This window comes from Harpia harpyja, chromosome 9, assembly GCF_026419915.1.
Source record: "Harpia harpyja isolate bHarHar1 chromosome 9, bHarHar1 primary haplotype, whole genome shotgun sequence".
NCBI lineage: Eukaryota > Metazoa > Chordata > Aves > Accipitriformes > Accipitridae > Harpia > Harpia harpyja.
The window spans coordinates 35,162,980-35,189,928 of NC_068948.1; the positions used below are offsets into that span (position 1 = coordinate 35,162,980).

At 37.8% G+C, this 26,949-nt stretch overlaps 1 protein-coding gene across 1 annotated transcript in view; it reads left to right on the forward strand.

Annotated features, from left to right (window-relative positions):
• AACS (acetoacetyl-CoA synthetase) overlaps positions 1–25,974 on the forward strand; it is a 44,122-nt gene extending 18,148 nt beyond the window's left edge. Inside the window, exons 5-18 of the mRNA XM_052796778.1 lie at positions 1,884–1,981; positions 5,842–5,956; positions 6,520–6,601; positions 7,289–7,436; positions 11,685–11,765; positions 12,886–13,010; positions 15,675–15,739; positions 15,922–16,044; positions 17,418–17,531; positions 18,041–18,166; positions 19,777–19,846; positions 20,774–20,832; positions 21,680–21,882; positions 24,603–25,974. Of these exons, the coding sequence (XP_052652738.1) occupies positions 1,884–1,981; positions 5,842–5,956; positions 6,520–6,601; positions 7,289–7,436; positions 11,685–11,765; positions 12,886–13,010; positions 15,675–15,739; positions 15,922–16,044; positions 17,418–17,531; positions 18,041–18,166; positions 19,777–19,846; positions 20,774–20,832; positions 21,680–21,882; positions 24,603–24,740 (1,547 nt within the window). The 3' untranslated portion in view covers positions 24,741–25,974. The remainder of the gene's footprint in view (positions 1–1,883; positions 1,982–5,841; positions 5,957–6,519; positions 6,602–7,288; positions 7,437–11,684; positions 11,766–12,885; positions 13,011–15,674; positions 15,740–15,921; positions 16,045–17,417; positions 17,532–18,040; positions 18,167–19,776; positions 19,847–20,773; positions 20,833–21,679; positions 21,883–24,602) is intronic.
• The last annotated feature ends 975 nt before the right edge of the window (positions 25,975–26,949 follow it).

The following is a 26,949-nucleotide window of genomic DNA, read 5'->3' on the forward strand; positions in this document are numbered from 1 at the left end:
TGGTAAGGTAATAACTGCTCCAAAGCATGAAGAGATGTTTTTCAGTTTTCATTGCACTCTGGCCTCCTGATAGTCCCATCCAAGAAATGTGCAGTGGAAATATTTGGCATCAATTAAAAAAGAACTGCTTCCATCACACAAAATTACATTTTAGTCTGTTCTGGTTCATGTATTTCAAATTTCAAATTATTGTTCACAGAGAAAGATTTCTCTTAGAAGAAAAATCACTAAAATTTTGGGATGCTGTACCTTGTATCATAAACTTTGACCCTAAGGGAAAAATAGCAAAATAAATAATGCCTTTATGGGTGTGAGGTGTTGCTGCACTTCATGTACTTAAAATCTTCACTGAACAAAACACCATAAACTGTAGGCAGTTCTAGGGAGTAATTTATATCTTAACATGATATGAGGTTTTTATTCACAGCTTCGTTTTCCAGAAATAGTTGAGCTTAAGTCATAATGCTGTTTTCAAAGTTGCTGCTCCCAAAAGTACAGCAGCTTACAGATTAACTGAAGTGGTCAAGCTGGTTTAAGAAAGTGATTTAACTGATTTTTGAATTGTGAAGAAAAACCTCGGTTTAAATTAAGACTTACTTTTAAAGTGTACTTTTTACGAAGTTGAAAAAGGATAGATTTTTTTCAAGCTGTGTTGACAAACTGGCAAAAATGAAGCTTAGTACCCTCCTACTTGATAAAGTTAATGTAACAGAAATTGCTACTAAGATCTGTGATCTTAGTTTCTGTCCTGTAACGTACATCCATAAATACCTTCGAGAAGTGCCTAGCATTAGTGAGTTTTTGCTGTCTGGTAGATAGTTCTGGAGCACCTGCAACTTGTACTGCAGTCCAAGATCTATCAGTGCTCACCACTTTGGTTAAATGGGTTGGAAAGCATTTTTATTGCCATCTAAGTTTGCTTTCAAACACTGAATTCAAATTAGATGTTGAAGTACTGCAATTAGGCCTGTCATGTGCCTTTTTTTAAGTACTTGGACATCTTTTTGTTTGCTTAAGAAGGGTGCTCTGAAGCTCCAGATCTTGGATCTGCTTTAGTGTAGTTTGTGAATTTCAGTTGTATGTTTTCATTTGTGGGTTGGATTCTGATCAGTTGAGAGTCAATTTTGGTCACCTAGCACCTTCTGGAGAGTTGCTCAAATTGAGCCCACTGAAAATCTAACTTCCTTGACATCAATTTCTTCTGTATGCCTTGATAAATTGAATTTGAGTCTTGAAATCTTGCTGCTAGCTAATGACATAAACCTGAAGAGCTACAATTGTGTGAGAATGTTCCAGGACTTGTCCCACTGTATTATTCCCTTATCAGCTGAGACACTGGTTTTGCTTGTTTGTGTTTAAGATTCTGGCAGTGTCTACCAGACAGCTTTGTAAAGCTGAATCTCTGCTTTTGAACTGAGTATTTATAATCTTTCCTTCCAGATACTTGTCCCTTCTCTAATGGCTGTTTCTACAGACCTGCTCTATTATTCCCCTGCATGGTGCTGTATTCTTAGTCTCTATGTACCCTATTCAATCCACAAACTTGCTCTCGTCTCCCAGTTCTTATTTTCAGTGTGCTGCCATCTTATCCTGAAAGTCTCATTAATTAAGCAGAAACATTTGTAAATTGGAAGTAACCATGTAGATACAAAAACTGATACAACTGTTTTTATTAATGGAATTATTTCTAATTCCTTGTGTAACTGATTTGACTTTGAAGGAGGACATTATAATTGTGTGGAAAACTTTTTAAAGGATGCTTCAGTCTAGGATTTTTCATTTTTTTGATCTGTTTAACCTGGCTATTGTATACATTACATTTACTGTAAGATTTAATATTTCTTAGTTTTCTTCCATCTCTAACCACTCAAATTCTGCCATAGGTTACTTGCCGAACAGCATTCATGCGGTGGAAGCAATGCTGGCTGCTGCAAGTATTGGTGCTATCTGGAGTTCAACATCACCAGACTTCGGCATTAATGTGAGTAGCCTTATTATTGTGTGTTGCAGAAAAGCTATCATTGCGTTTCAGCCATCTGTGAAGCTGATAAATTTAAGTGGCAGATTAGATTCTGTTCACTTTAGTCTTACTGCCACCTCCTGGCAGAACCAAGTACACCAGATTTTTTTCTAGCTGCCGCAAACTGAACAAAACCCTATGCTTTCAGTTGTCAGTAATGACTTTCAGCATAGTAATTTGAGTATCTTTAGCTAACTCACTGTTGGGATATTTTCAGGCAGAATCCATAGTCTTGGTGAGCTTTTATTATATTAAATGTGCAAATGAGCAGCAAGAGAATTGTCTGGGGCTTGGCCCTTCATTCCCAAATCTTTCCCCAGGCTGCTTAGCCACACTCCAGTTTCTTTGCCTAAGTAGTCCCTTCCTCTGCCTCCTAAGTGGGTAAACTGAGCAATACCCGACTTGGTCTTTTCCAGAAAGCTTTGTTTGCCAACAAGGTGAGGAATTTCAGGCTAATATCACTAACCTGTTTAACTCTTTTTTTAGTTAGGAATTTATTTGGGAAGAAATGCTGTGTGTAAGATACAGTAAAAATTATCATGGTATCCAAACAGACATTACAGTGTGCCCTGGAAGCTTTGGGAATATATTCTGCTTTCTTTGGAAAGTCTTTAGCACACATCATAAGCAGCAACAGATACAAATAACTTCTAAAGTGGAGTGTTGAACCTGTCTTCTATCTAAAAGTTTGCATGAAAGCATTTGGAGAATGTACTCTTTGTGCATTGCAGAAGACAGACAATACCAAAGTTTTTTAGGTAATATATATACTCTCAATCTCCGTGTTTAACTGCAGTAGCTGGTTAAATGTATGGAACTGTCATCTCTGGATTAGCGCTAGAGGGCAGCAGCATTCCACTTTCTTAGACTTGAGGTTGTGTCATTGGGGAAAAAAAAAGATTAAAAAAAATCATTACAGCATGTAATGATCAATCTGTTCTACAAATATTTTTTTGCTTGCTCAGAAAATGACAGTATGGAGTATTTTCTTTGCAATGTGATTTGATCTCTCATCTGAGGGAAGATTGTTCATTTTGCTTGCATTACAGAGTACTGGTATGTTTTCTGTCCATGTTGATGTGCTGTTATTTTCAGTGCCCAGCTTTATTTAGTTTTTGTGATAGTTTTTTAATGAAACTTAGCCTTGGAGCAGCAGTGCTGTTGATACCATTTATTCTCCTTTGGCTTGGCAGCATGGCTTGGCATGAATTCAAACCCCAAAATCTTGAGGGAGACCAGCAGAGGTCCTCAGGGGTATTGGCTTCCATGCTAAGGAAAAGATATTCCTCCTTGTGTGTAGCTGCATTGGTCCTCTTAACATAAATGAAGATTTTGTGTTTTGGGAAATAGTGTAGTGTAGTGTTTTCAGCATTTCAAATCCAATTGTGTATGTATGTTTTGTGAAGCTTAGAAATGTCACTTTTCAGAACTGCCTACACATTGCAGGCTTTGAATGCCATACATCCAAAGACTTTGCAAGCGTTCAGGAAGTCTGCTGTCAGAGAACCAGCGAGCTCCCTCCCACACAGAATGCCACTCTTGGCAGCTTTTGCTTCATTTCTCTAGTCCCTGTTATCCATTTACATGTATTAATAGGAAAGTGGTTCTTTGCAGCCTGTGCATAAGAAATTGTTGGATATGTAAGTTTTAAAAAGAGGCTCTGCTCTTAGAACTATGCGAGAAACCTTTGGTGAGCCCTAGCAAAGTCAGTGCAGCTCCGTTCATGGGGCCCTGCACAATTTTTAGTACTGGATTTGAGGCTCATAGAATGGAACGAGCCGTATCTGGTATACCTGAGCTTTTCATGAAAGCAATTCCTTGCTGAGCCATCTGGTTGGATTAAAGTTCCAGTGTAGCAATTACATGTTCCATCTGTTTGTATTGCCTTTGTATCGTACCAGGCTGCCCTGTGGGATTTGATCCTGCCAGTGCTAATGAATCCAACTGGGTGTGTTAGCAGGATTAGTAAAACCCTGAGAATTGTAGTCATCTCTGTTTCTGTTCACACTTCTGTTCAGATTTGATTCTTCTGTTAGAGTACCCTTAGTCCTCTCACTGGTCTTAATTTTTAAACATCAGGCAGCATGGATATGGGGTATGTATGCTCAGTGCTCAGCATGAAGGTGTATACACACGCACACACGCTGTGTGTAATTTGGCTGCTTGATCTGTCCTTGAAAATGGTACAAAGAAGTAGGTACGATAACATACCTAAGAAAGCAGGAAACTTGATTTCATACTCCCTTAGAGAGTAACTTTAATGTGTTAATTAAATCTACATTTCTGAGTTTGTTAGCTAATGCATTAGGGGTTTCTTCAAAAACCTCTTCTGCTGCCAAAACAGATTCTGGTGATTTTTGTTTTAAACTAATTGATAAAGTTAGGTGTCAATGCATTGCCACTGTATTTTCTTATGACGTGAATAAGGAAAAGGAAATGCATCTTTGGGTGATAGGAAAGCTGTTAAGCAACATATTCAGCAGAGGCAGTTGTATATTTATAGTTAGTCATATCCCTGTACCTTACCTGTGGTGTTCAGTGAGCTTTCCTAAAAAGACAACATGGAGAAGTTGTCAGGACAGGACCTCTGTACTTTTGCAGTAGGCTTTCTTGCAACCCTGACCAGCCCAGCCTGGAGAGGAGGAGTTTAATAGAGATTAGTTGGCTGCGATGTTTTTGCATTGGTCTTTTGATTTGGTAATAATTTGTCTCATTTTGGCTGCAAAGTAGAGGACAAAGCAGGAGACAGAGAAGAATAAAGAATACTGGGAAGAATGTACATGACTGAAGTCTGATTTTTGTGACATGGTTTATGAGATTGTCAGCTAACTATTCAAGAACAATTTTATAGTATTGAGTAATCTTATAGTTCTTAATGTTTCAAGTAATGTAGCTAGAAAGGGATGAACATTACTGTGTGCTGAGAGCTTTTACTAAAAGGATTTGCTTCTTGCTGTTGAATACAAAAAAGATCCATTTCTGGTAGGCTGCTGCATGCAGTGTACCTGGGGAAAAAAAAAAAAGCCAGAAGGTTTTTTCTCTCAAATATGGTAACAGCTGTGGTAAATTCCTGAAAACAGTGTAAGCTGGAGGAGACACCTGAAAATTTAGCATTTGAATGTGTCCTGCCCCAGAGGTTCTAAAGGAGCTGTGGTGTTTTTTGGTTGGTAGTATGTACGTGTGTTTTCAGTATCTAGTTGTTCCGGTAAAAATCAGTAGTACAATTTCTGTTGTTAATTGTAGCAGAACAAACCTGTTGGTTCCTGTGAAGTGCCACCTCGCCACAAAGATAAATGCATCTTCCAGACGACTGGTGTTTTTCAATTTTTGCCCCACTGCCACACTACTGGTATATTGTCCAAGCAGCATTGGGGGCAGTTTACGAGGGCACATAGAGCACCTGCCTGCAGATGCAGATGGGAGTCTTGTGGACTTCCAAGTAAATTAAGTGCCTAGCTCCTGCTCACATCACAGATGAGTTTAGATGAGTTTGTAAGTCTGATTCTCAAGATGAATTTTTAACTGCTTAGATAGCTTTGTGAACTTGATCCTTCAGTGAACAATGTTCTGTGATCTGTGGTGATTTTTATCTTTGTTATTGGCTGATATATTTGGGGGTCTTGAAATAGATTGTTACAGACCTGTTGTACTTTGAAGATCTTGGGTGAGTGAAAGACAAGCAGGCAGTCTTTTAACAATTCTTCTGCTAATTCCTGTCTTTATTCCTTGCTTGAATTGTGATTTGCATTTAGTGTCCAGTAGGTTTTCCTATGGTAGCAATTAATATCATTTTTTTAACTTGTTTTTCTCTTTGTCCCTAGGGTGTACTGGACAGATTTTCCCAAATTCAACCTAAGCTCATCTTCTCTGTTGAAGCTGTTATATACAATGGCAAAGAACATAACCACTTGGAAAAGCTGCTTAGTGTGGTAAAAGGTATTTCACTGCATACTAGCTACTCTTAGTTATGCTGTAGTTCTGTGAGCACTCAAAGCCTGTACTGCCACTAAAAGTGACGCTTTTGCTTGTCACTGTCTTTCGTCCTTTATGGTATCTCTGTGGCCACTTAGAATTTCAGAACTGGTTTGAGTAAAAACTAACCAGTTTTTTGTGTAATTCTAACAGTCTTTTGCTAGCTTAGCTTAAATTTACTGCTGACTAATTTGTGACAATGTAAGTGGGGGAACAGGGAAAGATGATACTGGTGTTTTTAAGCCCAGGTGAAGTGCTGCTGAAAACAAATGGAGAGGTATTACAGCACTAAAGCTTGCACATTTACACATGTATTTCTTTAAAAGGCTGGCAATATTGAGGAAATTGTATCTTAGGTAACAACTCAGTCTTCTGGGGTTTCTTAACATTTAAAACTATATCCAGTACTCGGTGTGTCAGAATTATTTCTGTTACTTAATGCATTACACTGTACGATCCAATCAGACAGAAAAGACCTTTGGTTTATGTAAGTGAATGTAGGAAATAATTTTTCTTCCTTCTTCCAGGGCTTCCAGATATAAAAAAAGTGGTGGTGATTCCATATGTCTCCTCAAGAGAAACCGTAGATATTTCTAAAATTCCAAACAGGTAATGGGAGCTTCTGAGCTGTGACTGTTCTAACTAGGGATTGAGATGTATGTTGATAGCTATTGAAACTGCCTGACCTCTTGAACTTGCAAAAGCTAGGATTTAGCCAGATTTCTTAATGTGGGTCCAGCTTCATACTGAAAACAGAAGTAGTATGTAGCTGCAGATGTTTTGCTTGTACAAAACCACTGTTGGTATTAATGGTTCTCAAATGAAGGAAAAATTCAACAGGATGTAGTAGGAAGAAGTGGCTTCCAGAAATAAATAATTAATAATTTAAGTGATATTTTTAGACATAATTTGTTTTGCTTATTTACTGGTCTGGATTACGTATGTTAGATACCTTTTGGAAATGGTTGAGTTCCAGACTTTGTGTTGAGGGTCCAACTGGTCCAGTCTGCTTTGAGCTGTTAAGACTGGCAGCTGGTTGTTGGTGCAATTTATAGGCTTGATTTTGTTGTGTTACATCTCAATATTATACTAATGTTCTATTTTAAAACAGAAAAAGGAAAGAAAATAATTAGCAATTCAAAGAGTAGAAAGACTAGGAATAAAAATAATATACATAGTTTGAGTATATAGCTTATTGTAAGAGAGCTATTAAGATACAGAGATAATCCTATATGTGGGCTGGAGTAACGCTTTCAAAATTTTTTTTAAATGTTCCTTTTTTCCCCTCTTATGCAGTGTCTTTTTAGAAGACTTCCTTGCTACTGGGAAGGGAGACCAGGCCCCCCAGCTGGAGTTTGAACAGCTGCCTTTCAGTCATCCTCTTTTTATCATGTATTCGTCAGGCACAACAGGGGCACCAAAATGCATGGTTCATTCAGCAGGGGTATGTCTTCCCTCCTGGACCTGTACTATCTATATTTAACTACCTGGGTTATATTTTCCCTTTATCAGTATCATACCATAATGTACTTTAAGGAAGAATTGATTGCTGACAGTTTTTCAGTAACTTGCAATGAAACTTTCTATTTGTGATGCTTTGAGAGCAAATATGGATTAGTAAGGATATAAAATAATTTGGTTTAGAGATTGGTGTGGAGACCTTCCAGATTTCAGCTATCTCCTGGGAGCAAGTGTCAGTCTCAAAAGCACTAGTAGAACTGGCCGGACTGATATTTGTAGAAGAAGGGCTAAAGAACTTGAATTGGGTGCTTGGAACTGATTTTTGGACACTTAAGTTGAGGCCCATAGGGAGCTTGCAATTTTTATTACCTAGAATTTTTTTGACCTTAAACTTTACTCCCAACATTTATCAGTTCAGAGCATGTCATCCTCATCAGTCTTTTTTAAGGAAGGAAGCCAGAAGGTTAGCTGTCTCTTTGGGTGTAGGTTTTGCTTTGTATGGAAGCTTTGCTTTATGCAGTGTCTTGTTGTGATTAATGGTATATATGGTGTTACTGCCAAAATCTCCCGTGCTCACATGCTTTCCGTTTACTATTCATGTTCTAAAAGTTGTTCTAGGCAACTTACTGAAGTTCAGGAAGTGACTCCAGCAGTCAGGCATAGTGTTGAAACTTTAACTCTGCCATTAGTATAGTCCTTCATAAAAGACAGGGCTTTTTCCCCTTAAGGCAGGCAGAATGTGTTGTCTAGCACATTTGTACCAACTTGTATACATTAAACTGTACAACTATTAGCTGGAGTCCATTGTTTCTGCTATTTGCTCTTAAAGTCAGGATGAGCATCTTGCAAGACTGGCTGTAGAGTTGTCTAGATAGCCTGAGGGCAGGAGCACTTTGATGTTATGCCCATAGTGTGTATGTTCTTGCCGCTCTTTGATGGCAAGAAATGGAGGATTTGCCCATAGACAAATCCCATGCTGCCTGTAAACACTCTGCTTGTATAATCTCCTATTGATAATATATAAAGGCAGCATGCGACATATAAAATGGTCCCTTTGGGACACAAATCTTATGTTGTGAAGAAGAAAGGAGGAGGTGTATTTTGAAGTTTGACAGCTGTTTTGAAGCTGTGCTGGCTTTAGACTGATTAAGTACTTGCAGAGATGGATTAGCAAAAACAGGATAGGTGTGTTGTTCAGTGATGCATGATAAACAGTAGGGAGATGAAAAACACAGATGTAGATCAGACAACAGGACTTTTCTCTGTTGCAAAGTTCTTTCTCTTCCCATGTTATCCGTATGGCTGCTTAGCTTGCCCCTAATCATGCCCCTGCTCTCCACCTGAATCACCTTTTCAGTTCCTACAGAGGTACCTTAGAGTTTAGGTACAGACCTTTCCTCCCCAGCAAGGATGAGTAAATGTGATGGTTTGTTGAATAGGATATGTTATTTATGAGGATTCTGTATTCCCACTGAGCAGCTCTGTAGTTCCTGTATTGCAGGGTGATTTTTTTTTTTCTTCCTTAAGTTCTGGTGCTAACACCTCTGATTGGCCTAAAAGCAAATTGTTGCATTGGAGGCTTCCTTGGTTTGCATGCTTTGTAAGTGTCAGTTTGAATAGGGCCTACAAATAAAATCCATGCAAAGAAATTCTTAGATGTCTTCTGCATGCTTGATTGGGTTCCTCTGTTCTTGGCTTAATCTTGTTTTCACTGTAATTAATAGGAGGATTCTCACCGATTTCAACAAAAGCAGAATTAGCCCACAGTCTGTCTCATTTTCCAGCCTCAGATTAACTGAAGTTTGGTTTTGATAGTTAAAAACGCAAGAAGAGATGACATTTCAGTGAAGACATTTCAATTATTGCTTATTTGCAGTGTGCTTCAATGCTGTTTTGTTACTGTACTGATCTTACAGATGCTAATAGGCAGCTTACTTCAAATTTGCAACTTGGTTTATTTAATTCTGCAGTATGTTTCTGGTCTGTTTTCTCTGCACATACTCTGTTTTCTTGACACACAGTGAAATAATGTATGTAAATAATGAAAATGAAGCCAGGTCATGGGAGATGATTTAAAAAGTAGTGCCTCAGAGGGAGTAAGATTTTTCTGGTGTTGGAAGCAAAGCTGTATCATATTGAACAGTTGAGTGTGCTACAGAAAGACATTTGGAGGGTTCTTTCTAATACTTGAAAAACATTAGTGAGTAATTGTTATTTTTAAGTCCTAAAAACATTGATTCTGCTTCCTACCTCATTCATACAGGCCCCTTTTCAGTTATTCCATATTCCCAACTATAGAAGGAGAGAATTTTTTGATACAGTCGTAATCAGTTCATTTCGATCCATCTTGAGGACTCACAAGACCTGGGCTTAAATAGTTGTGCTGCTATGGACTTCAGGTCTAAGTGTAGGCAAATCACTCTGAGGATTTTTTTCAAGCTCGGACTCTTTCTGAACACTGTATAGAGAATGCTGCTGGTTTGAGACCAGGACCAGCAGCCACGAGTAGCTGCTCTCTCCCAGCTATGTAACCACTTAGCACTGGTCCCTTATGTGCTGATAGTGTGGCTCAGGAGCAGCCATGCCTGCTGATTTTTTGACACTCCAGATGCTCAGCACTTTATCAGCCGTATGTTAAGCCCAATGAAGACAAGCAGACCAGTAAGTTTTTATCAGCTGCCAGATCTGTGTCATGAAATGCTAAATGCTTAGGATTTATTTTGAGGGTCATACAAGTCCTATAAATAAACAAGTCCTATAAATAAACTTGAGAGAGCATCTTGGGCCATAAGCTCTTTAGAACAGCTATGCCTTCTACCCACAATACTTTTGTTTCTGGACTGAGACTTAACCAGATTTTGCAAGGGAATAGTTCATAGCCTCTACCTAAAGTAATTGTTAGAAAATTTTCTTTTGGTTCTAAAACTGTGAAATAGCAACAACTAAATGAAGGAAAAAGAAAGCCAGTATTAATTGAATTTGACTTTTAATTTCACTATTTTGTGTGGCTATTTCCGATTCTCCTGCAGGGGCAATGTGTTTCCTTTTACAAATGGAATAATTGCTAACACCTGCAATTCTTTTGGTAACCTTAACAATTAAGTTAGATACAGTGTTTCTAAATCCTGATTTTTTTTTTTAATTTTTAAATGTAGGTAATGGTAGCTATAGCTAGGTGGCAGCATTGTGACAGCTTAGTGTATTCAAACAGTAGCAGGTGAATTCAGACCTCGTTCCTTTGCACTGCAAAGAGAAAATAAGATTTACTCCTTTATTTTTATTTAATGTTTTTTGCCTTTTTCTCCCAAAGTGTGTGCCAGTTTTATGACTCTCCTTTTTCATTTCAAATGTTTATCTGTAATCTATTTTCTTTCAGCATAAATCGTGTTTTATGCTTATGAGGCTCTTAAGAGTTCCACTGTAACTCCTTGCATAAATGCAAAACCCCTCTTTATTTTAAAATCAACCACATTAATTTGTCACTGCAGTGAAGTGACTTAATGAAGTAGTTTGTAAATTTATTTATCCTAACAAGTTATGTTTTAATGATGATCAGAAAGGTACTTTAGCAGCATTTCCAACAAAAGAGAAAAGGAAGTAATATATTTAACTACATTATTAATATTGATGCTTTGAGCAGTGAGATTTTTCACATTGCTAGGCACTTCAATGTTTACAAGAGATGTGTATAGTTAGGTCTTTTGTCTCCTAGATCTTAATAGATAAGATAGTTTGGATAAGTAGTGTTAATGTATAGCAGCTGCTGCAGTTTATAGCAGCTCTAGGTCCTTCATTCCTCCCAGTTGCCTAGATATACTGAAAATGAAACTCTGTCAAAGGGCTTATCTTCTTGGAAAAACTGGCTGGTAAAAGCATGCTGTTAAAATTATAGCCTGCATGGTGTACTATGCAACTCTGATGGCTGGCTAGAGTTGGAAGTGAAGGAAGTTATTTATTCCATGGATTAAAAATGATGTGCAGTGGGAATTGCTGAGGTCTAATGAGAGAGCCTGAAAAGTTATGTGAGAAAATGGAGAATGCAATTGCTACTGCTGCTGTAGATAGGCCTGGGATTTACTTCAGTTGTGGTTAAAGGAAATACTTGCCTTTAATCCTGGAGTATGTCCTGTGAAGTATTGACAACATTGGGTTTTTTGAAGTCTTAATGTGCTGTCAGTTTTGCTTTTCATTTATGTGAATTTTTTCTTTCACTATGTTTTTTTTTTTCCAGGGTACACTAATCCAGCATCTGAAGGAACACATTCTTCATGGCAACATGACCAGCAATGACATTATTATGTACTATACAACGGCAAGTGTGGCTTATTAAGGCATTTTTAGAAACACTTTAATATATTTTTCTTATAAAGATGGGAGAGCTTTTCATATAAATCTACAAGTACGTTTTAATGTATTCTTGTTCTGCAAGGGATTGTTCTACTTAACTGAGTTTAAAAAAAAATCAGGTGGAATAATAAAATGCAACAGGGACCTTTCTGATGAAAGGTCAAACCCATGTTAAACATTTCTGATCTAGTTAGTGAGGAAAATGGATTGATTTTTACAGTCTTTTAGGTTTATTGATCTAACTGCCTCATCAATATCACCTGCAATCTACTTTCCTGCATCATGCAAGTCTAGACCATACTGAAGATGAGAATTTGTTATGTCTTTCTGTTTTGGTGGGGAGGAAAGAAGCTCCACAACTCTTAAGTTTTGTAAAGGAAAGGGGATAAAACTGATCTATGTAGGAGTTCAGTTATGTGGTGGTTTTTTTTCCTAATGCTGTGGTAAAGAAAATTATTCCTAAGTCTTCTATTACTGTAATGGTTTCGGAAAGCTAATGTCTTTCCTCATGACTTCCCTTCTGAACTTTAACACTACTAGTCCATTTGCAATATCTCCGTGGAGGAATCGTTATAATTACCTTGTCCCAAATTTGTCCTGTCTCTTGACTTATGCTTTAAAGGTACGTGTATAGGGAGTTATGGAATCCCCATCTCATTAGGTACTTGTAAGGTTAAGTTAGATGAACATGCATCAGGAACGTGTAGCTGATCCAGTCTTGGGACAGGTGAGAGGACAAACAGTGCTCCAGCCTTATTTTCTGATTCCTAAATAATACGATAGGACGTAATCAGCAGAGGTGGGCATAAACTTAGGTGTTGGTTTAACAGTTTCTTAAAGCAGGAAAACTTTGGGTGAGGCAAGTGGAGGGGAAGATGGCACCTCTTGCATAAGGGCAGGGAGCATGCTTTGGTCCAGATGATTCTGCCAAGAGCTACACCTGTCCATCATTTCCTAGTTGCCTGTAGCTCCTCTACCAGCATATGACAGCAAGCAACACTCCTGATGCTGTGAAAGAGCCGCCAGAAAAGCGGGCAGTTAGCTGACAAAGATAGAAACTAATGTAGGTATTTTCTTTTTTCCAGACTGGCTGGATGATGTGGAATTGGCTAGTGACTGCACTTGCTACAGGAGCTTCAGTGGTCCTGTATGATGGATCTCCTCTAATTCCATCACCAAATGTGCTATGGGACTTGACTGACAGACTGGGGTATGTAAGCAAGATTATATGGAAGGATAATGGTCTTTGTTCCTGTTACAATAACCGCATACAAGCAACCTCATTAAAGGGGTTATTCCATTGGTCAGAAACTAGTATGTAGCATGATAATTTATCTTCTGGCTTAGCCTTGAGTGGAACTACTTTTTAAAATTTTGTACTAAAACAGTCTTTGAGAGAGAGCAGAAGAGACAAAAAGCTGATTGTTTCAAATTTGAGTCAAGTATTTGGATTCCAGGCAAACAAAGAATTTTGGTTCAATAGTCAGTTTTCAAGAGCAGCCTTTTCAAAAGGCAGTAATTGGGAGCAATCTGAAGAGTAATTTCTCAGCATACTCAGAAAATAAGAATACTTTATTTCAAGCAGCTCAACATAAGACTCAGTCAGTGTAGCACTTTGACTTAAACACGTAAATTGACTGGAAAGGCTCGGCAGGGTTGCTTATATTTTTATACTTTGCTTTTTAATCTATAATGCCTAATTCTCCCTGTCAAGCTGTTTGTTAATTGTTTTATGCAGTTCTTTGTCCCTAAAAATGCTCACAGTGCCCTCTCTCGAAGCCTAGAGAAATGGCAGTTATTGGATAAACTGCTGTAAAATCCTGTGGTCGTATTTAGCTTTGTACACTGGTTAAACTTTGGGGGTTTTTTTTGTAACTTTCCTATTTTGCCAAGGAGTAGATCTGAATGATATTACTGGTAAAATAATGAGTTCAATTTTTAATTGGTAATTAAAGTTAATTCATTTGTGGTGGAAAGTAGATGCCAAAAGATTCACTTTCTGACTCTTGATAATTAATAATTTAAACTTCACTCTGTCTTTTGTGACATGTAATATTTAAAGACTGACATTTTGTCTCTGGCTATTCTAATTGAAGGTTAGTGCCTAGTCAGAATCTTCCAGTAAAAAAAAAACAAAAACCCCCAAACTTAAGATGCTCCCTCCCGCCCAAAACCCCAGTAGAACAACAGGCAAAAATTTAGAATCAAGAAATAACACAGCTTATTTTTAAGCATTGTTTCTACATGCCAAAAGTAAGTGAAGATAACTGAAATGTGTCTGCATGTCTCACTTTTGTAATCTGGTGCTAAAAGCGGTGGCCATCTGTGTGGTACTTCAAAATGCAGTCTGTTCCCAACTCAGTCATATGTTAAGTATGTAAAAAAAAAAAGGCTTCAACATGTTAAGACTACCTTACTTCTCTGAAGATGTACCATACTTGCCTTCAGATAGCATATTCTTACAGTATCATCAAGATATCTCATACTGCATGACAAGAATTACTCAAGTGGACATTAATTAAAGATCTATTCAAGTGAACTGTATTTAGTCACCATCCACCAATTATATAGCCTTTGGAAGGAAGTAATAGGAGACTAGGCTCTACATGTGCTGTAGAGGATGTGTCAAAGAGCTTAAAAATAAACAGAGAAGCATTACGTATTCTAACTGTAAAATAAGCAATAATTTGAAGCATGGAAGGCAAGTAGAATATTACACAGGAGTAAAAATAGTTCATGTGATTGTGGTACGTAACTGGAGGAGCAGTATACTTCTGTGGGCTCTCATGGTCCTGTTCCTGTGTACCTGATAAAATGCTCTATGCACCAATGTGTTTCTGCAAATAGCCTGTCCCTGTCCCTCCCCAGGAGGTGGCAGCCTCTCAGTAACTGTCATCCACCTAAGTGGCAAAGGAAGACATCCCTTTTGATAGTGTTGAAATAGCCCTGTCTTTGTGTCTGAAACTATATTATAATCTCAAGAGCTGTTCTACCTTCCATCTTGCCTTTGGAGTAAAAGCAAAGATAGGAGGTTCTTATTTTAAGTTCTACTGATGTATGTATTGCCCATGTTCTGTGCACTCCGACTGTATCCCTTACCCTTATCTGTCTCTGTGCATTTTCTTGAGTGAGTTTATTGCTGTAATATAAAATAGAAGAAGGCAGGGAAGAGGATTTCCTGGAAGTCAGCAGAAACATTAAACTAGCATTTCCATCGATAGAGTAGGGAAAGGGTACAGCCTTCATCTCAAGTTTTAATTATGTTGTATCGGAGAACTCTAAATACACTTTTTGCAAGGGCAGAATTCAATTGTTTGGTTAGCTAGGCCAAATTTCCTGTTCAGTTAGGCACCTACAACTCACTTTCATCAGTGGAAACTGAACAGGTATCTAAGAGAAATTAACTGGCTGCTGTCTTCAGAGTAAAGTATTCTTTGTTAAACTGTGCCTTGAAATGGCAAAATTTGTATATGTGAGAGTGTAACAAGGCAGCAATTTTGTGTTAAACAGCTTAGTGGCAATTATGGCCCATTAATGAAGTAAATGTTATAACATTTTGTGATGTCTTTGGAGTGTTCTGCAGTTACGAATTCCTGTAAATGAAAGTGAACGTTTTCCACAAGGTGGGAAAGCTTTGCTTAATATTTAAAGATAGAATTAAAAGTTTCAAAGCTGCAGAAATGACATGTGATCTGACTATTTTTGTTTGCTCAAAAGGATGTTCGTTGCACTTAGAAAGCTTTAAGAGACTGCATTGCTTGACTAATCAATATAGAGTGTCTTAACAGCCTTTACTTACTGCAGTGGGAATTGCAGGTCGTTAGAGTCTTAGCATATTTAAATATGCAAAACACTTAAACTTTTTTCTCTCTAGGATCACTATCCTTGGAACGGGTGCAAAGTGGCTGGCTGTGCTAGAAGAGAAAAATTTAAAACCATGTAAGCTTCAAAAAGCTATTGAATACCTTCTGTCCTCCCTCCTACCTGTCCTCTGCAGGTTCTGGCCCTGTATCTTGTCACAAAGTCCTTTATGTAATTATTCTGGATTGTAGTGACAAGTAGTTACAAACTCTTGTAAAAATTCTACCTTAACCTATTTTCTTGATTTCCTCCTTTTTAAGGTGAAACACACAATCTCCAAACACTTCACACTATACTGTCTACAGGATCACCACTCAAATCTCAAAGCTATGAGTATGTCTACAAACACATAAAAAGCAGTGTCCTCCTGGGATCCATTTCAGGTGATGCTTTTATGCTGTGTGCATCTTACTAATTCTGTTCATTGCCTGTGTATTTCCTTCTTGCTTGTTTGCTGCTGTATATTTGGGAAACTTAAGCCTTGGATCATCCAGGCTTGGTTATAGTTAAACTGGAATTAATTGTCGTCTTAGCGCAGAGATTTTCTGTGTAATTCAGTGTGCCATAATGAAGCCCGTACACTCAAAGGCTTTTAGGTGGAATGTCTCTGACATGGTGAATGTTTTGGGTTTTAGCTTTTTTTTTTAAGTAGGATCATTTATTTTGACTGGCTGTCCTTAGGGGTAGCAGGGTGAGATCAAGGAAAGAGTCTATTAACCTACAGAACATACTGTTCTGCAAATAGCTGACTTTAGCAGAAAATACCTCTTGGAGAGGTTTTTCCATGTTCCCATTTCAGTTCTTTTGTGCCAAGTAATTGGCACTGCAGACAGATTTTTTTGTAAATTATATAATTAGAGAAATATCAAGCCCACATACTGTGCAGTTTGTTGTGAGGAGTGCTAGATGAGACAACTTCTATTCACATAAGGTCCACCACAGAACTCTTCATTCTGCTTTGTAACGAGGACCGACTTTTTCAAAGGGCTTTTTAACTCAGTTTAGTTTGATGGGTTTTTTTTTTAAAGTCTGACTATTCTGCTGCTGAAATCACGTCTGACTCTGGTCTTAGTAAGAGTAATGCTGAATCTTGAATTTGCTACTATAGACATTAATAGTCTCAAACGCAGAAGACTATTTTTAAGTAAAGCTAACATGATTAATTTGTCTTATAATTCTACTTTGTTGAAGTCCTAGAAAGATAACAAATATTCCAGTTAAGTAAGCATGTTGACAGTATCTGTTTTTAAAGTAACTGTCCATCCTATAGGCATGGCTCTCCTCTCCCCCCCTGCCCCTTGCTAAGGAGAACAAGATATAAAAGCTAGGTAAATATTGAGTGGAATAGCTTGACTGGTTACTTTAAACTAATGAAAACAAACAGGAAAACATTTCTAAGTGATCTTAAATATCTAAATCTGTAAACTAGGGCCTATTTGTTTTCTCACTATCATAAACAGAAACTTCCTTAAATGAGATTAAAGAGACTGTTGGAAGAAGCAAAGTTATGCCTTAAGCAATATTTCTGCATGAAGGGCATACATGTATAAAAAGACATGTAAAGTAAGAAAAGAAACCTTCTTTTATTAAAAGTTACATAACTTCCTAGATAATACTGTCTATTCTATGCTGCTTAATGTGGATCAGAAGCATTTGGCAGAGGTGGCAGTTTGCTGTTCTCGAGTTCTTACGTAGTTTTCAGTTTTGCTTTTTCCTGAAAGTACTGTGTATTCTAAATGGACTTCTTTTATTGTAGGTGGGACAGATATCATTTCGTGTTTCATGGGTCAGAATGTTACAATTCCAGTTTACAAAGGAGAAATTCAGGCCAGAAATCTTGGAATGGCTGTAGAAGCATGGAATGATGAAGGTAGCTATTATCCAAAATATTATGCATGATTATGAAATATGGTAGTTACATGACTTTTAAGTATCATTCATTGGATGGGTAAACAGTCAACTGTTAAATGCGTGATTTCACTTTGGAAACATGTTCCACAAAACCAGTGTCTGGATCCATCTGATCTGGATCATACAGGACTCTGAAGATAATCAATGTGTGAAAAGGCCCTCCTTTTCTGTTACTCTGTGAAAGCACATCAAGGCTAAATTCCAGCTCTGGTGTGCATGCTAATTAGCTATGTTGCTGTGGATGCCAGGTTGGCTTCCACCCTGTGGTGTAACTCTCCTGAAGTTACTGGGATTGAGATAGGGATGAATTTAGGAATTGAACATAAGCTGTTAAGACCACCAGTCACAACTCCTCTCATATCTACATCAGCATCTGGCATGTAAGTAATAACTGTAGATGCTCTTTGCTTTGGTACTCTCTTGTTTACAGAAGGGAAATGCAGAAAATACCTCTTTCTTTGTAAACAGGAAAACCAGTTTGGGGTGAAAGTGGAGAGCTGGTTTGTACCAAGCCTATTCCCTGTCAGCCTACGCACTTCTGGAATGATGAGAATGGAAGCAAATACAGGAAGGCATATTTTTCAAAATTCCCAGGTATGTAATGAAGGGCTTTGGATATTGCTTAAACTGACCAAGGACATAGATTGTATTGCTGCTCTTGGGAAGGTACAGGTTTATTCTTGCCCAGTGATAGGCAGGTGCAGCTTTGAATCTAGACTTCCAGGGTGAGAACTCCATGTTACATATTTCACTCTGTTTTCTAGTGCTTTGTTTGGAATATGGATCCAAATCAATTTAAAAAGAATTTCTGGAAAGCTCCAATCCCATTTTGCTCCTGCTCTCATTAGGCAGATATGACTGTAACAGCCTGATAATCTGTAGGGCAGACATAAACTGCTTGGCATGAGTGTGAAATGGAAGTGCTGAATAGGTCAGGGAGCAATCCTCCATAAATGAGTGCTACTGCACCTTTGCCAGACTGCTCCTACCTAGCTGGAGGAGTGAATCCTAAGGGATAAGTGCTGACCTGCTACCTCATTAGCATGAGGTTTAAGTATATGCTGCCTCAGACCTGCATATTCTGCATTCATACAGTCTTCCAGTGGTGGTAAGAATAAAGGAACAGGAACTGTGGGCCAGAGGCTTTCTTCCCAATAGTTGTGGAGGACTCTACTCATCCAGAGCTTTTGCCTATGTGGCACAGCAATGCTGAACCCCCTGCTGCCTACTGGGCAGGGTCTTTTATAGGAGCAGGACCTCAAGCTGCTTCTTTTTGGAGACAGAAGCTTTTTTATATATAGCAGCAATACAGAGTGGATTCACAAGAGAAGTCAGGATGTGCAGTAGGAAATAATCATATAGGAAAATCGAGTGAATGTGGAAGTTGCAGTCTGCACGTAAGCCTGACAACAATAAATGGGGGAAAAAAAATATCTGTGTGACAGTTGTTAGACTGAAATCACTGTGGTCCAGAGGTTCTGTCTGAAACCCCTTTTCTGTCTTTCCTTGTAAATGGGCTTAAGGTTGTAACAGTTAAGTTAGAAAATGATCTTATGTGCGTGTGCAAATAATTGAGGTTTGTTTCTTTCTTTAGAAAAATTTGAGTGGAATTGGCTTGTATTTCTGTTTGTGGCAGGCTGCTGTAGCGGTATCAGTCTTTAAAATAATACAAAAGTTATTCCAGCTCTGAAAAGTCAAATCTGATTTTACATTAACACAAATCAAGAACATTAAGCGCATAAGCTCCCTTGGGAATTATTGAGACCTATTGTGCAAGCTCAGAAAGCTTCTTGCACAGAATTATATGACATAAAAGAAGTGGATCAAGAAAGACTGGTGGGAATATTGTTACCTTTGTGGAAGATTCTTCCAGTTTCCTCAAAATTGGTGTTCAGAGCAGCTATTCATCTGTTTTCTAAAGGATGCTGTATAGTCATGCAAACAAGCAATTGGAAGATAACCTAGGGTTTGATCGTAATGTGTGAGCTATTCTTGTGTGTGCTAGCTCTTTGTAGTAAATGCAATGTGGATTGTTTGCATAGTTAAATACTGCTACATTTGCTGTGAGTAGTTCTCAAAGTATATCTGATATGTTATATTTTTGTAAGTATTTTACTAAGTTAATGTGAGTGGAGTTACACAAGTGTTTGCTGTGACTAGATGAATAAGAAATCAGCTGCTTAACCTCTGTCGTTCTCTAATAGGTGTTTGGGCCCATGGTGATTACTGTAAAATTAATCCCAAGACAGGAGGAATTGTCATGCTGGGTCGCAGGTATAGTATTTTGGTGAAAGCGTTCTGAGTAAACAAGTGTTAAAATTTGAAAACTTCACCTTAGAGCATAATGTACGTGATTCTCCATCATGCCTGTTAGCTTTATACTTGTTTTGTGAAATCCAGTATTGTGGATTTCAACCCTTAAATTAAGCAGAGCAGCTGGATTAGAGGAAGGGGAGCCCATTTCAAAGTTCTACTCCACTTTTGTATGTGTGAATGCAAGACAGTATTGGACTTGGTTTTGTGTTCCGTGGTTTATAATGATCATCTATAAGAGTTTGAGAGTGTAGCACATTCAAGGTGGTGAATCAGGAAACTTGTCTTCTGGTCTTGGCTTTGCCATTGACTTGCTTTACAGTAAAACTTAATTATAGAAGGTCAGGTTTTAAGTTGTGCTTGTGTTAGCAATCATAGGCATTCAAGATCACAATTGTGGCTAAATTTTCTGCTTGCATTTAAAAGTTGCTGTTTGAAACAGTTGAGTGAATGCCTTGAAGCTGTGTCTGGCATTGTCACAAATAGACCTACTCAACAGACGTATGGTGTGAGGCTGCTATACATGAAACACAAGTTCCAGCTATAAGAGACTGGAAAGTAATGATAGGCAATTGCAACACGATGGACTACTACAAAGATTCTTGGTCTGTTTTGTCCTCAGTGGTATGTGTGTGTATTTGTAGGCTACTGGAAAGGGGAGGGACTAGGAAAGGTGAATGAATACTGTTGAGGTTCTCTGTACAACTTCATTCTAATGAACAAAATGCCTTTTTGAGTCAAATTCTTTTAAAATTCTGTTTCTAATGTGGCTGCGTATTCACTGCAGGAAATGTAGAGAGACTTCGTTAATTGCCTCAATTTTTCTCTTTCCATCAAACTCTAATCACGTTTTAATGCTTCTTTGTTTTGTGTTTGTGTGGTTTTCAGTGATGGTACATTAAATCCAAATGGAGTAAGATTTGGAAGTTCTGAAATCTATAACATAGGTATGAAATTAACTTTCCACCTCTTTCAGCTATGACATTATTGCCTTAAATCTGAAATGTAAGCATTATAAAGGTGTTTGGAAGGATTAAGTAATAAAAGACTTGCCATTTTTCAAATGAAAGACAGTACAGAACATATTAGCATTAACAGTAAAATTCTGTTTTGTAGACTTGAAATTGGTTGCTTTCCTGAAGTATCTGTAGGGCTGGAGATGACTAGTCGAGATGTGTTCTCCATAAGATGTTGCTTTCACATAATAAGGCCTTACAGACTAATTATATCATGCAGATTTACAAGAGAAGACCTAATTCTGCGGCTTTTCTTTTTTTCCTCCAAGACAAGCTCTTTTTGTTTTATCTTTCCTAATAATTAGAAGTTCTTGAGCTTGTGCTTTATATTTCAAAGAAGGTCTATTTTGTGAAAGGTGGTGAAACTGTGTGCCTGCAAAGGTGCTAATCCGAGACTTAAGGACCCGTTGCCTCTCCTTGTTCTTGTGTGATCAGGCATGTTAGTCTTCTGTCTATGCAGCAATGGGGATTGTGAGGAAAGCCAAAGAAAATGGCTTAGTGTAAAAGCTTGTTACCTGTCCCAAAAGTGATAGCAAAATTTTTTTTGTCCTGGAGCTAAATATATATGGTCCTTAAACCTGGATTTTTCACCCGAGCAGGAGCTAAAATTTCAGACCACCCAGGGGGAAGCTCGTTGTAGAATAACCTAGCCAGGACATCTGTTTTGCCTTTGCAGCTCTAGGGGAGGTGATCTTTCTTTTGGTGCAACCACAAAAAATGTGCATCCAGAATAATATACAAATGCAAGTGCTAATAAGGACTCTTCCTTTATTTTCAGTTGAAGCCTTTGAGGAGGTTTCTGATAGCCTCTGTGTCCCTCAGTACAACAAAGATGGGGAGGAGAGGGTGATACTCTTCCTGAAGATGGCATTAAACCATGCGTTCAGTGAGGATCTGGTGAAAAGAATTCGAGATGCAATACGTATAGCACTTTCTGCCAGGCATGTTCCAAGCCTCATTCTAGAAACCAAAGGCATTCCGGTATGTCATGAAAACTGCTGCCTTCTTTTTTTCTTTGTCACCTTGAGTAGTAATTAGGGAGCAGTTGTCATTGCTCTTCAAACCCACATGCGTGGAAGTTTTAGCATCTCAAAAGTGTATTCGAGCTTTATAAATAGTTTGTCTATGTTGCCTAGCAACACCATTTCATCTCCTTTTCAGCTAAGCATGTTTTTGTTTTTTAACAATACCTAAAAATGCCCATTCTCAGTTTATAAATGTGTTGCATTTTCTCGGTAATATATACTTATGCCTTTTAAAGGAAAATATTAAAAAGGTAATTTAACTTTAGCTTTTCTGGCTACCCATAAGCTTATTTTGTTTTTGTTTTCTGGTTTCGAGTGACATTCTTATGAAAGCTGAGAGCACTGAGCAAATTTACAAAATCATTTTGTAAACCATTTCACTTTTACATCTGTTTAGCCACTTAAACGTAGCTCTATCACTGTCTTAACTGTAATGGTAACTAAAATAAAATCTTTGTGCTTATGAGAGAGGAGCGGAGATAAATTTGTATAGCTAAAGGTTCTGCACGCTCAGTCTGCTGGAGTTGTGTTACTCTACAGTGCTCTTCCTTGCTGCATGAACTCTTTAGTTGCAATGCCTGTTTTTTATAGTCCTCTCTGCTAGAGTCCTCAACAGCTCTATGAGCAGCAGAATGGGAGTGCAGAGTGTAGTTCTCAACCCCATTTGCATGTGGACTTGAGTGTGCCTAGAGAAAAGATTTGAGACTTCAGACCAATCATTTGCTATTCTGATACCCATTTACTGCCAATGTATGTTTCTATGTGAAAGTGGTCTAGAGTTCACGACTGCCAGCTTCCATAGTGCACACAGCGATCTGGTTCTGATCTGTTGAGTTACTTCTGTTTCAGGCCACTGTTGGCAAATAATACTTAGCGCAAAATGTTGTCTTTGCATGAGTGAAATCCCCTGCATCTGTTAAATAGTGAAGTCTAGATTTTCTGGGCTGCAACTTAACTTCTGCATGAAGTGTTGAACTTGTAAACCATGTAAATCACCTCAATGTGCAGCACGAATTTGATGGCAGTGAAGTGTTTGTGATGGGCTGCCCCTCAGGAAAGCCTGCTTAGATCATTAATTAGTTCGTGCTTTGACTGAATTTACAATTGAGTGAATTTTAATTACCTTTCAGGTAAATATGCCAGTGGTAAAGTGATCAAAGCTGTCTCCCATCTTTCTCTGAAAGTTTTGCTTGGAAGGGAAACCTCTTTTTGTTACTTTTAGAGATGTATTTGAATCCTCATCTGAAAATACAGTCTAATCCCGACTGTATACTGACACTGTATGCTGGTAGAAATAGTGCAGCTGCGTTGAAGTGATTGGGACTTTAGTAATACAAAGCATGGTTTTTAATGAGATATCCAGGTGTTAAAAAACACTGCAAACTCTTAATGCGAATCTTTGTAGTCCTGTCCTGACCAGATAAGCATTTTGGTCATCATCCACAAGATGTTTAAACAAATTTGCTTTGCTGAACAGTCTGTCTGATCTTTTTTAAAGGGGGCGGTTCCCTTGCAGGCCACTGAGGTGTTCTGGTTCTGAGCACTTGTGAAAATTAGGTTGCTAATCATTGAGGAGGAAGAGTGGTTGATTAAGGTGGTTCAGGAAGGTAGGATTGCACATGACTTCAGTAGTTTTAATAAGGAAAAATTTGATTTAGTATCAAGATCAATATTGCAAGAATGTATTGAGTTGAGAGGATTATTTAGCCTGGCTCTGAGAGATCTCTAATGAAAAATTGTGGTGCCCCAGAGTTCAGGAGTTTCAGTGGCTTTGGAGGCTGGGAACAACCTGGGTTCTTCAATCAGCAGATTCAGTAGTAAAGCAAGTGGTGCGGTTTCTGTTCCTGGAGCAGATGGATGAGACTAAGAAGGTATTTTGAGGTCAGCTTTTCAAAGTTGCCATCCTCCAGAACTTCTCAGTGGTACCAGCCCAAGGAAGGTGGTGTTGAAGCCTTGGAGCCTATAAAAGCAGAGATCATCTAAAATGGGCCCTGACAGTTCCTCTTAACATTGGAGTAGTTCTTACTACTTTACTAGTCAGAAATTACAGTGGTCTCATCCCAAGAAGAGAAGAATTAGGGTTTTATTTCTGAATGTCCTTACTTTTAGAGTAACACAATGTAATAGAATTTGTGTGATTCATAAGCCTCTGTTTGTTATGGTTTGTTTTGAAACATTTAAATGTAGAGGACCATTTAAGCTCAGTGTTTCACTTTACCCTGTTAGAAAAAGACTGTCCATTTAAGATATGTAAGTCATGGTTTTCTTGTCCCAAAGCCCAATGGAGGTGGGCTTTGTTTTTTGAGCCCACCCTTAGAAAAGTAAGTGTTGTTTGAAAATTGGATGTGTCAGAACAGTAAACATTAAAGATTTTTAGTGTTTATACTATGATTCTGATCTCATTTCATTGGTTTAAGTTGGGGCTTGATCGGGTTCTCACAGTACTACCACATAGGAGTAATAAACTAAAATCACATATAAACCCTTCTTTGAATTCCACTTACTTTTCAAGTGATTTTCAGAAGAACGGTTCTGGTGCCTTGAGTGTAACAGAGAAGGGAAGACATGGTGCTAAATTTTGATTGAGTTCTGGGATTGGTAGGGGGTTTAATGAATATTTCCATAAAGATACTACATGAAAAGTGTAATTTTATCATTGCTGGTTTTGTTTTTCAGTATACAGTAAATGGGAAAAAAGTGGAAGTAGCTGTGAAGCAAATAATTGCAGGGAAAGAAGTTGAGCAGCGGGGAGCTTTCTCAAACCCAGAGACTTTGGACCTGTACCAAAATATTCCCGAGCTTCAGAACTTCTGAAGTCGCTTGTTTGGTTTTGTTTTTTTTTTTTTGCATATGTCTTTGTTCTGTGTTTGTTTTGTATATACCAATACTGTATGTAAAGAAAAAGCTCTATTTAATACCAGTGGTTCTTTTAAAAGAAAAAATATTTCATTAAGTGCATTATGAAAGGCTTGGGTAAAGCTTAGCTCCCTTTTATTGGTTAAATATGCCATATATCTTGGAGTTTTTTCCAACCTGGAAGGAGGAACCTGCCTGTTTTGGTTTTTATATATATATATTGAGTGCATCTTTTCTTGTTAGATTTACATCAACAGCCCATCAAATGGGTGCACCAATAATGCAAGTTACAGTTGCAAATAGAATATTTCTTTCATAGAATGTTCGCTTTCTTTTTTTAACTAGATTTTTAGCAATATTTTTTCAGTCCATGTGTTTGTCACCTGTAAGGAATATACAGTGATTTTAACTACTTGACTGCGAAACATGAAAGTGTTCCGTATGTAGGGTGCATTTAAATGTTTTTATAAAGCCAAATCATAATGCACTAAACCCATTTGACTTGACTCAGAATAATTTCAGTCTTGAAATATCTCACGGTACCCTTGAAGGTAATTGCTGCTTCATTTTGTGATGTAACCTTCCTATTGTTTTAAGCTTTTAGTTGATGGACTTCTGGGGGTTCAGAAGATGAGGGAGCAATCACCTCCTTGTTATTCCTGGGGTAACTCCAGGTTATTTCCATGGAATTTACTGTCATTACTCTGGATTAACATCATTGCAGTTGAAGACAGCATTTTGCTTCCTTGTTTTGAAGTTCTTTATTGGCTATAAGGCAAGAATACAGTGTTATGTTAACTGAAGAATTCCAGTGTGTTCATTTATCAAAAGCTGTTGGTTTTTGTAACTTTTTTTACTAAATGTCATCTTGAAAGTGAAAGACTAAAATGTTTTCTAGCTCTGTATCCTTCCAGTTTATAAAGGGAAAAATACTGTAATGAGCATACTAAAACAGTAAAATGGAAGCACTAGAACATTGTTTTGTTTTTCATAAAATACAGTTGCAGTAGTTGTACCGAACCTCTGGCATTCAATATCTCCTGCACTATTTGAATTTTGTGGATTAAATATTTAATGCATTAAAATAATGGATGTACTTATAATTGTGTTGAATGCATTCAGCATTGATAAAGTTAATTAAAAGAAAATGATTCTTTATATATATTATATATTACATCTGTTTCAACTTTCAGTTATTGTCTTATTTTTATTTTCCTTTCGATTGGGTGTCATGGAATCATTTTTAGCTTAATTTGTTACTGATTCTAATGGTTTTAATCCAAACACCACCCCCACCCCCCCCCAAATTATTGTTGGCTGAAAGTTTTATCCTGTTTTCTTATGCAGAGCCCAGGACAAGTAAAACATTGCTGCTAGTTAGGTATGCATGGTTGTCTCATTGAGGAGGTCACAGGTGAACAGGAGTGGAAGAAAGTATGCTGAAAAAGTGCCTTGTGTCAGTACAGTACGAAGCTGTAGGTTGTGATACGTTAACGTTGCTAAAAGGGATACATCTGCACACTGAAAGGTGCGTACTCCATTACTTAGGGCAAAATCTAGATGCTCATGTTTAGCTGCAGCTAGTAAGTTTATTGTATATTTCTTCCACCCTGTGATAGATCTCAGCTCACTAGTTGCAGTAAGCTGAAGGCTGTTGCAGAATGTGCCAAATATTGCTGCTAATAATTCAGTAAGAGTGAAACTGCCTATAAATGCAGCTGAGGAGTAGCCCCTCTCAGGTGGTCTATGACTGAGTCAAAAGAACACAGTCATTGTGGATACCAGCTCCACATTCGCTACAGGATGCAGAAATGCCTCATTAGCAAATGAGGCTTTAAATTAGTTGGTCTCCATTTGACTTTTTGAACTGTACCAAGTCAGACAATATACCATGCTGGCATGATAAATGTGATAATATAAATACCAAGCACCCATTAGAAAAGTATAAAAATGAGCTATCCAGCTGCCAATAACCTATGATTAAAAGTACTTTTAAATTCCTTTCCCCTCTGGCATGCTATATATAAATTTTACATTAACTGTGACTTTGTATTCATTAAAACTTCATTATATTGTTCTTTAATTCATGCAAAATGTCTGGAGTTTACAAAGCCCACAGATCCTTATTAATAAGTAATTTTGGGATATTTCATTAATTAAAGATAGT